This window comes from Aulonocara stuartgranti, assembly GCF_965226115.1.
Source record: "Aulonocara stuartgranti genome assembly, chromosome: 14".
Lineage (NCBI taxonomy): Eukaryota > Metazoa > Chordata > Actinopteri > Cichliformes > Cichlidae > Aulonocara > Aulonocara stuartgranti.
In genome coordinates, this window is record NC_138950.1 from 7,763,690 (window position 1) to 7,774,940 (window position 11,251).

Here is an 11,251-nt window from a genome sequence, read left to right on the forward strand (position 1 = left end):
AAGGGCGTTTTTCCTTTAGAATTTCCTTTGAAATATGGGTATTGGTGTGGGTATTATATTTATCTATTATTTACTTTATTTTCAATCAATCTTCCCGTAAGCCCCCTAAAGCAAGATATTAAAGCACTTTGACAAACTGGGACTTTGGATCAGCAGAATCGCTCCAGCATAACAGGTTGTGACTTAAACTGTAGCCGAGGGCAAAGGGATTATATGTAATTACCCGAGTGCAGGATAGCAGCAATATCATCACTATACCCATATACAGTGTTTGACAAAGTAAGAGATAAAGCAGCGGCCCACTCATCCATAAAATGGCATACACAATCTGGAAAAAGCAGATTTTCAATAATCCTCTTAACTTCTGTTTTTATTAAAGATAAAAAGTAATACCAGCCCATCCTCGTATTTTACAAGCCCTCCTCTAAGAGTAGATATAAAAGCTGAGTAAAAACATTTTAACTATCCCACAGAAAGTTTTTAACATTAAAATGTGGATACCTTTAATTTCCAAATGTGCCTGAAGGCGACATGCACGTCTGGAGGAGTCCTGCGCCCTCTGCTGGACATAAGAAAAACAATCACCTCTCTTGGTTGCCAAGGAGTCGCGTCCTCGGTCGCTATCATGGAGCAAGCGTACACAAACACGGCTGTGGACGTATCAACTTATTCGGATTTTTGTTCTCACTCTTTTACACAAGACAATGAGGCTGTTACTGGTCAGGGGAGGTCGCAACGATGTGGACATTTACGCTACAAGCTTCACTTCGCCCTGAAAATGGTTGAGTGACTTAATCCGGCGTACTGCCGACGTTAGCTAAAAAGGACAAGTTAGCAGCTGCTAGCCGATTGAACCTGTACGTCTGCTCGGTGTCAGCGAAGATCAGCAGCCTCAGAGGATGCAAGTTCCACAAGATCACTTCTTCTACCATTCGTATCCTACATGCATGAAGTTATTTGTGTTATAGAAATGTGTGTCGTGCACCCACGCTCGTTTTAAAACAAATGTAGAGTTCGGTAATGACCCAACTTGAAACTTTATTCGACCTGCTTGTATAATTCACGAGAACTTAATCATTACTGATTATTACTTTTACGCGACACATATCCTCTGACTACCATCAACAACTACTGCTCTCCTCAGCTGATGACTACCAGATATTCGAGGTTGAGAGATCATGCAAGTCTCGAGAAGGAGAGACGGCTTTTGGTTGAAGAGCAGAAGATATGCAAATCCCGAGCACGCAAATTCTCCCTGGAAACCAACCGACGCAGGAAGTCAGTTGTCAAATGAATATATATTATTTTTATTGTTGGACTAACAGCAAAGTTTCATCTAAACAACACACTTCTGTCCGATTTCTATAACCTATAACCTATAACGCTCCCATACCCATTTAGAGAAATATGTGCAGCCCATTTAATTTTGCTGGTGTTCAGAATGGGCCTCTGGTTCTGTCCTTGACTTTGATACTTTATAGGATCAACTGTGCAGACAGGATTTCACAATGTAGACCTGGAAATAGATCTATGTTTCCAGAGAGGTGATTAAAGCTTGACTTCTTTGAATGCTTAAAGCTGCAAAGTTTATCCCGATGAGGTTCAGATCCCTTGCACCTTCTAAATATGTGTTTCCATAATTGGGACCTGACACTGAGAGGTCCTGTTTTTAAACCTAGTGCACTAAAAGCATGTTATAGCAAGGATGGCTGTAGGCAATGGTCAGGCTTATTGCGTAACATCAGAACAAGGCGTAACCCAAGAACAAGAGGAACCCCACAAATTAGATTTGTTCCTTTAATGGAGGGGCAAATTAAACTGTGGATAAGCTTACCCATAAACATTACATAGATTGCATGAAATACTATATCTTCACTTACAGTAATACATTTCAGTTTTATTTTTAGACAGCAGAATTGCAATCTTTAACATGATTTTTCACACGTAAAAAAGGCAGCATAATTAGGCACAATGTTGCACATTTAAAGGACAGGTGTAACTCCAGTTCATGTATAGTTTAATGACACATTTTCAAAAATGAATTTTCAGCTACTATAAGCCTTTGTAAATACAGTAGATAGAGGTACTTCTCATGGCTATTTAATACACTACTGCTTCTGACATTTTAAAAAGAAAACAAAGTGGAATTTTATTTACACTATTACTGTTGTTACTGGCTTCACCAGTGAACCCAGGAGTGAATGGTGTCTTTAATTTATTAATGGCTCTGCTGAAAACATATCTCTAGGCAGGGACTCAGGTTTCTGTTTAGCCCAGACTAGATTTAATAAATTAAAATGTGCCCTAGGTTCATTCTCTTCCCTTTTTCATGGCTCAGGGCTTTGGATGAAAGACGGAAGCAGTGGGATGTGCAGGAGCAATGCCTAAGAGACCGCATCCTCCAGCAACGCAGACTGCAAGTACAGGACGCAACTGAGCGTTTCCAAAGAGCACATTTACCCCCTTCTGAGAGGCGCCGACAATGTTAGTAGATTATACAGTTAGCTCCATATATATTTGGACACTGACACAAGATTTGTTCTTTACCTGTTTACTGAAAAATATTCCAGTTATAGTTGTATAATGGACATGGACGGAATGCGTAGACTCTCAGCTTTCATTTGAGGGTATTCACATTCAAGTTGGATGAAGGGTTTGGGAGTTTCAGCTCCTTAACACGTACCACCCTCTATTTCACTCAACAGTCTTGACATATTTTGGTTTATTTGTATGTTTTCCTTTGTGTCTCATAGCTTTTAAAAGAAATGTTGCAAATATTGAAGATGCACTCCATCAAATTCAAGGCACCTTGAATTCGCACACTCGGCAGTCCTCTTTCTTGTCCAGCAATATAAATGTTAATGGGTAAAAAAGAAGCAGATTTAAACTTCAACCATTATCTTACTGCATACCAAAAATAGCCAGTCACTGCTTATTTATATTCTCCTTTCTCTTTTAAAGAAGCTGCTCCCCATCTCCTAAGCCACCCACAGTTTCTAAATCCTCCCACCGCCAAGCGCTTTCTGCTGTGGAGGCCTACACAAAACTCCTCCTGGAACAGAGCAGAATAGAGAGCGAGCACGATCACAGTCCACAGGTATTTTGTTTTTGTTTGTTTTGTTTTTTTCATTTCAATGTGCAGGAAACAAAACTTTAGTGTGACAGCCCTTCTGCTTTTTTCGAGGCCACAGTTTCTTTCAGTCGGCGCTTAATTGCTGTGGAAGCTCTGAGGCTGTACTTACTGCTTGTACTGCTTCTACATTTTGGCTATATTTTTAGTAATTAAATAAAGACAGAGTGTAATATGCCATGTGTTGTAATGCCGTATTTAAATAATTGTAGAACCTGGTAAGGACCAGATTTATGATGATTTTGTTTTTCATTTTTCATTTTTTTATATATATATATACTAGCACGACTGAACGAATAATGGGCTGTTTATAATATTGGGGAAACCTACCTCAGTCACCTGAGACTGAAGAAGTCACTTGGATGAGTGTTGAAACGTTTCTCCCACTGAAAACGTCCAGATGAACAGAATCAATCTTGGGGGGATTCCACTAGGTGGCAGCATTGTAACAAACCTTTTCCTGCAGTAACAGTCCCTGTGGATGCTACAAACTGTAGCACCCTCTAGTGCAATGTGTGTATATTAATAGCTGTTTCAGAATGTATATTATTTATAACAGTCTTCATTTTCATTTTGTGAAAAAAAAAAGATCAGTGGCAAGGACGCAGGGGAGGTCCTTGTAAGCACTGATAAGCAACAGGCATGCCTGTACAGTTGTAAAATATATTATTTTCCACTTATCAACTCCTCTCTGCTTCCATTTTCCAGGGTAGCCACCTGTCTGATTCTTGTCTTTCTGAGAGCCTTTCAAGTAAGGATAGTTTGGAAAATGAGGATTTCAACCACCTCACAAAAACTCTGCAGAGTTCCTATTCATCACTCTTGCTTGGCACAGAGAGGACCCATCAAGACCTAAGAAAGCAAAATGACTTGTGTCATCAAACATCAGACTTCTCAGCGATGATGCTTCTCGGTGATAACTTAGTCCAAGCAAATAAGCGGCATGAACCAAACCAGAAAAAACTAGATGAATCTGGATGGTGTAATAATAAGATAAATGTTTCTAAAGCCTCGTGGGAATTCACATCTATTGAACAAAGACTTAAGACAGAGATCCAGCCTGCTCTGAACAACTGTAATTTATCAGCTCATAGTGAAAATGTTAGTGCTGACCTAGAGCCCTATGAGATGAAAACTCGACAGAACAGCCCCGGTGGCAACATCATTATTGCAAATATAGCTGCTCTTGGCAACGCAGCACTCGATTCTTCCTATCCTAAACAAGAGGGCCTCTTGGCTCACAAACAGGAGAGGATCCAAGATGACAGACAATTAAAATATCCAACTACAGAAATTCCTTTGCTTGCCAAAAATAGCAACAGCAAAGACATTTTGTTTGGGGATCCCCCAAAGCCAAATATTTTCTTGTACAACAGTACAACAGACAATTTGTCAAGAGAAAGCGCTCTTCAGCAAACAGGAAAAGAAAACAGCGCTCTGTCATCTCACAAAGAATGCAGTGCTTCTACAAACAATCTCAATAAGGTTACAAACTCAGACTCCAATACTAAGAAGCCAATAAATACAAAACCCATGGAGCATACCTGCTTGTCTAATATTCAGTCAGATACGTACAAGTGTCTTGAATGTCCTGAGAAGGAAGTCGAGAAAATACCTTTGTCAATAGAGACGTCTGATTCGGTATGTGAGGTCAGATATAGTAAGGGAATTCTTAAAAAGCAGTCCAAATACATGGATTCCACTTGTGTGTACGGCTCAGGGAATTTGATTTTTGCAAAACAAGTAGCTTTAGCGATCAGGGATAGTGTTGAATTAGCACGGAGAAAAACAAGGGACCTGGAGGGCAATAACACTGTCAAAAAGAAGCTGCGTTGGTTTGATGAAGTGCATGTGGAAAAAGAGAAAGATAAACAGAACAAAATGAAAGGCAAATCCTTCAATCTCTGTCAACCAAAAAACAACTCGAACGACCACCAGCTAAGCCTTAGTGCGTTCTCAGGGACTCCCAAGACTGGACCCGGCATGACCCCTGCAGCCTCCACTGGTTATCAGTTTACAAAAGAAGCTTGGGCAGATGTTCAAGTCAACTTGCCCCAGCAACAAACCGATGAGGTCAAGGTACACCGCAACAGCATCAGAGCCAGTGCCCCCAAGGTCCCTCGGAAAGAGCACTTTGGCAGAGCGGGTCCTGTTTCCTCACGAACAAGAAAGGGCACGGTCATACGACCTCAGTCTGCCACCGAGGTTAGTCAGATTGCCAAAACCCAAGGGAAGGTCATGGTGCCACGTCCACCTCCTCGGATGGAATCTGCGGAGGAAAAGACGCCGTGCATCACCAAAATTCCATATGGCAGGGATCACGCGAGCGCCATCAACAAACGGGCCATGGCTGTTGAGCAGGTCCTGAACAAGAATGACTCAGAGGGCCATTGCTCAGCTAAAACGCATAAAGAAATAACAACAGAAAATACTGTTTTAGACACACCACTGCCACCGTCATACGCCTCCCCACTTTCAGAGGGCATTGTGACGAGCATGCCCAGTTCAAGTCATCAGGACACTCACCACTACAGAAGAAGGGGGGGGAATGCATGTAATGAAAAAGACTTCTGTTTAGATTGTACTCCCACAGATGAAGAAATTTCACAGCTCTGGCATGGCGTCCGCAGTGCCTTAACCACAAAGGATGGTAATGTATATTTTAGCTGACAGCACTACACACGGCTTAGGGTTAATTTGAGTACCTCCAGAAATTTTAGTTGTTTTTTTTCTACCTGTTCAAGTTCATATTTTACATTTTATAATGTAAGTAGTAGCTACAGTAGTTTGAGCGTAAAGAGGAACAATCTTTAATGCTAATCCAGTCCCAGGATGCTGTTTGACTGTGTTCAATAGTACAAGTATGCAGAAAATAATCTGCATGACATTTGTGAGTTTTTATGACTATTTTTAATCATTATTCCACTTTTTTATTATTTGTAGTAATAGGCTGTGCTTCAAAACATCCAACTGCTTTTTTAAACTTTAAAAACAAATTTTACATGGTGTTCCAGACAGCACAGTCTGGAATATGCTTGTTCTTGTAGTTATGATACCGGTGCATATGTTTTCTTTCAGCAAAACTGATACTGAAAGCACCAGCCCTGGAGAGAGGGCGAGTCTTAAGGAAGCCCTGTACAGAGAAAGGCAGACAGGCTCCTGGCTCAGAGAATAGAAGACTTCATCAGATCTCTCAGGTACATGCGTGCAGTTGCGTAGTTGCCCTGTGGGAGGTGTGAGAGTAGTTGGTAAAGATCAGTAAGTGGGTGTGTTTGAACTTGTTTTGCTGTTCCTTTTATGCTGTCCAAAGTGTTAATTTAATAATTAATGGTGCCAAAGACAAGCGTTAGGGATAGACATGAGTTAACGATACATTTTTTTTGTCATCACAAATAAAATAAGACTTAATTCATCTCTGGCCTGCATAAAAATTAAGGTTAATTGTAGGTCAGACTAACAGAATAAAATAGAATAGAAATCTTTGTCTTAAGCTTCCCAGACAAAGGGAACAATAACAACGAGCAGTTAGTAAAAAGCTAATAACTGATGTTGACTTAGTGACAGTTCATGTGTTGTGAGTGTGTGTTGTTTTTTGCAGCAAACAAAGCAAACAGCAAAGCTGCTCAGAACATTACCAAGCACTTACAACTCAGCCTTTCCAAATGAAGGTATTATGTTCTCTGTTTGTGTTTACATTTATTTTATAATTCAAGCAAATGTTGAATGTATTAGTTTAAAAAAAAGTTACTCTTCTGTCATGTCTTATGCTTTATAAGAGCTTTCTTAACATTTTCTTTTTTGTTTTCTAGTTTTAGGAAATATATATAATGTAACTTAAAAAACAGGGATATAGGAATTTAGAAATCTGATAGGACAGCTGCATCATGCATTAATAAGGTGAGAGTGTCTGCCTTTAATGTAATCTCAGATTTTGAGAGTGCAGCCCAGTTACACCTCGCTGAAGTGCATGCTAAAGGCCATCTGGAAGAAAAGGGTATAGTGGCTGCCATGGAGACAGTCCAAACACAGAGATCTGGAACAGTAGACCAGTACAGCCAACAGCAGGAGCTCACCAGCATTTCCTTGGAGGAGAAGAAAATTCTGCTTTGTCTGGATCGACTCAACCACCAGCTTCAATGTAAGCACTTTGTGAAGGCCGTTAAAATCAGGCCAGAATTTTTCTGACCTGTGTATAACAGAAGAGTATCAACATGATGTCGGTGCAGCGTAACCACGCCAACCTGTTACTATTTGCAGGTGTGCAGGAGCGTGTTGGGGGCAATACTAGCATGCATGGTCTTGTACTTAGTGATGCACCCTATGTAAGTGTTTAGCAGGGATTTATTTCTTTCCTCAACAGAAAGGGTGACTTTGTTGAAGATAATTCATTTCTTAACTTCTGTCTCCATTTTCAGACAAGAGAAGTGAAAGCATCAAACCATAACAAACACTGTGGATCCTCGGCTAACAATCACTCTCGATACCACCAGAAGTCCTGACTTGAAGCTTGTGTTCGCCACAGCAGTCTTGAGCCCTCGTCGGTGCACTTTATGCTGAAGCATGTTGTTGAAACAAGCACTTATTACAAAACAAGGAATTGTGTCTTTTTAAGTAACTAAGGATCTGAAATATAAACAGCCTTGAATTGCAAAGACAAAAAAAGACATATCAGCAGCCTTAGAGCACACTTAAGCTACTGACTATCAAGCAATCGAAGTCTGAAGTGCCTATTTAAATGAGAAAGGCTTTAATCTGTTTTTATGTTACAAAATGCAAAGATGCTCTTGTTTCAATCAATACATGACCAGCCCTGACTGCAAAATATACAAACACTATCAAATTGTATATGTTAAATGTTTAAAGGTGTACCATTCTGTATTTATTTTGCATAGTAACACTATGACTTGGTGGACTGTTTTGCAGCAGTTCAGCAGTGAACTGAATAAATGTTGTTGACAGTTTGCTGATAAACTCTGTGTTTGGCAGTGTTACAATCAGTGAATTGACCAAGGCCTGGAAATGGTTTATGAAAAGTTTTGCAGCGTTGAAGGTGTGTTTGTCTTTCTTTTATGGCTGTGGAAAAGATGATTATGGCTACTGGACTCAACCTACTGGCTTAACAAGCCGAGCCTCTACAGCGAGGTTTCTGCAGGTTTCTCTTCAGATTGCACCTATGCTGAATTTTATTTTTGCTTTAAGGCTTAATTTATTTAATATTGCCCTCAATCTATAGTAACATCAAAAGACAAAGCATGCTATTATTTGATACTAGTTGTTGTTTAAAGTGTATTTAATTAAAAACTTCTCTGTCTTCCTTGGCAAACAATAGGTTCATTGGGGGAAGACGCTGTAGGGATTATTGATGTGAGCTGCCCCTCCTTCTCTGGCGTGTCTGGGTTTGTCCCTCTGTCAGCCTGCTAGGACTTGTTCCAAGAGCTGAAGGAAGCCCAAGCTCATCTGAACAATGATGGGACTTTTTTTATAGCTTAACTGCAGGTTTCTTTGGTGCTCCAAGAAGGAGCTATAAACGGTAATGTGACAATGGTGTCTCATTGCCACATCGAGTCGTGCATCACCTCCTTGTTAGCTTACACCAAAACTGAGAACAGCAACAGAGGGAAACAATGTATTCATTTTTAGCATATGATTATGCCCACAACAGCAGATGCACTTTGACTCGTTACATTTGAAGAGATTCTCCAGTGAAACATACAAACTGTCCAATGTGGTTAATTGACAATGAGCGTCAGTGTTATTTCTACCCAGTGTGCATGAGACGATTATAAAGAGAAGAAAACTACTTTTATCTGAACTGATGCTGATATTTAACATATTTGAGTCCTACCTATTAACAAGAAACTCTCTAGTAATGATACTTAGACTGCCCCAATAAAAAAGGAAAAAAAAACAACATAAGCGTGCACACAAATAAACACAATCATGTAGAATAAGTGTTCGTGTTCAGATAAATCACTGAAATTCTGAATATTCTGCTGTAGGTTTGCCCTGAAATCAGTTCCGTTTGGCCTGGCACCATTATTGTTCACAGCCATTGTGCTATACAATGGTGAGTGTAATGAGCTTTAAGCCTTAACCAGCACAACACCCAGAAACTGAACAAGAAAAGGCAAGAGTGCTGAAAATAAGGGGAGACATTTTCACAGATGCAAGTTCAAGCTTGTGCTTTGGTCTGTTGTGAAGCTTAAGCTGTCAAGTATTTTGTCTTCTTTTGTTACAGTCCATTTAACACGCAATGAATGAGTGTCTGGAAAAGCAATATTGCATGCAACAAAAAATGACCGAAACAAACCTTGACTTTAAAAAAAATCTGAATATCTTTTGTAATAAGACAATATGCACATGGATGGAAGGTTGGAAATTGTGTTTTACGTGTTTAGATCAAATTTGTAATGATAACAATGGTTTTAATGCTCAGAAAATGAGTGATAGCTAAGATTTATGCATAAAGCTGAAAGATTGTAGGCAATAACATAGTTGTACGTGGTTTGTTCATGTTTAAAGGAAGTCAGAAAGGAAGGGATAGACACTGCAATAGTTTGTTTATTGGGATAAATACCGATTGTACACTGCAGGGGGCGTGCGAGCCTTCCACTCACTTGACTGTAGCAACAGTGTGTCAACATATCTGTAATAGCCAAACAGAAGAGCAAAGCGCTTTACACAAAGTGGACTCATACAGCTACACTTTCGATCACAGGTTGATTCTGCTTTATAGCGGCCATATAATCGTTTCTAGTAATATCCAATCGAGAGCAGTGAGGAGGATGGAAGGCTTACAAAAAGTGACCAAACTCGGCGTGGTGGGTGGTCCTCTTGGCGCTGCCGGGACACTGCAGTCCATCTCTTTAATGTGTCTGACTGCGTTACAATGATGTGAAAATGGCCACTTTCATTGAAACAATGGACATTTTTTTGACTGGCAGCATGTGTGCAAAGACTGTTTCCTTCATTCATCAAATTAGAGCAACTTTTAAAACAATAATCAAGTATTTCACAAATATTAAAAGTTCTCTCACTGTCAGCATTTTACTAATCATTTATTAGACACATCAAAGTTTAGCAGGACAAACATGAATTCCTACCAGTATGGTGGATTACAGCGATGTTAAATGTTTCTAAGATTTTGAAGGTGCAGCATTGTTAAAAAGTATTATCTGTCCAAAAGCATGTGGGTTGAGTGTGACTCTCAGTCTGTTAAGGAGGTTTACAGTGTCTGTGGATATTTAATAGATCTTCATAATGATGCATTCATGGATGTATGGGAAAAGCTGAAACAGAGCCTCTATATCCAAAGAGGGTGGATCTTGACAAAATGATTTCTCAATGGGAGAGGGGCTTCATTAGCATAACAATTGTGGGAACTGCATGGGTCTACTTTTCATGAGCACTGTAACAAAAAAAGAGAGTGAGAGAGAGACAAAACTGTACTATTACACATAGTGATGATATTTTTTTTTCTTATCTTTGCTCAGATTCTTGGGAAAGTGTTTATCTATATTTTGTCATAATGTTATAAATAAATCCTGCAAAGAAAAATGTGATCTGCCAGTGTTACTTTAGTCAGATTTTCCGTTTGCAAATGCACTTTATTGTAAGTTTTTATGAGCTTTAGTTCAATATGAATTTGATTTTCGTTTTCTTTTTGGTCCTTTATTTTCTTGTTTTTACACTAGAAAAACTTTGGTAACTTAAAAAAAAAACATGTACAAACTTGTACAAGAAAATGTCACTTTATAGCATCAAATTTGAGTTTAATTTGGTTACCCTGTGTTCATCTGTGTGTATATATTTTCAGTGCATCTGCAAGTTAGTTTAATGAAACTTCCCATGTAGTAGTGTTTTTTTCTACAAGGCATCCAGATTTGGGCTAGCAAATGGGCCATAAATGGAGACCATAACTCATAAGGTCTTGCCCAGATTGTCCGGTCGAAGATTACATAAACTGTAAAGGATATTACAATTCCATTTGCTGTCGAAATAAGTAGATGTTAACGTTAAAAAGTTGTGACATGTCTTATCAAAAATGTATCTTTTGGTACATAATCTTTTACTTTTAATTTCACACTATGTTTAATTGGGGAAGGTGCCCGCTAATAAAGG

At 39.3% G+C, this 11,251-nt stretch overlaps 1 protein-coding gene across 4 annotated transcripts; it reads left to right on the forward strand.

Moving 5' to 3' along the window:
- The first annotated feature begins 541 nt into the window (after positions 1–541).
- cep126 (centrosomal protein 126) lies at positions 542–10,687 on the forward strand. Of its 4 annotated transcripts, XR_014270924.1 has the most exons (12): positions 544–934; positions 1,159–1,278; positions 2,339–2,484; positions 2,754–2,865; positions 2,962–3,097; positions 3,839–5,780; positions 6,209–6,327; positions 6,729–6,798; positions 7,059–7,268; positions 7,388–7,452; positions 7,546–8,282; positions 8,460–10,687. XR_014270924.1 is itself a non-coding variant. In XM_082503260.1 (11 exons), exons 1-11 carry the CDS (start codon positions 900–902, stop codon positions 7,627–7,629), a joined length of 3,036 nt encoding a protein of 1,011 aa, XP_082359386.1. In that variant the 5' UTR covers positions 543–899; the 3' UTR covers positions 7,630–10,687. The 4 variants fall into 4 exon arrangements, 3 of the variants coding, with proteins under 3 accessions (XP_082359387.1, XP_082359386.1, XP_082359385.1); XM_082503260.1 differs by having other exon boundaries at positions 543–934; positions 2,965–3,097; positions 7,546–10,687; XM_082503259.1 differs by having other exon boundaries at positions 7,546–10,687.
- The last annotated feature ends 564 nt before the right edge of the window (positions 10,688–11,251 follow it).

Bases quoted from the DNA above. Each gene is read 5' to 3' on its own strand.
- cep126 (XM_082503259.1), top strand. From the start codon at position 900: ATGCAAGTTCCACAAGATCACTTCTTCTACCATTC. The intron at 2,866-2,961 runs GTAAAAAAGAAG...TCTCTTTTAAAG, and splicing joins AGCAATATAAATGTTAATGG to AAGCTGCTCCCCATCTCCTA. The intron at 6,799-7,058 runs GTATTATGTTCT...ATGTAATCTCAG, and splicing joins CTCAGCCTTTCCAAATGAAG to ATTTTGAGAGTGCAGCCCAG.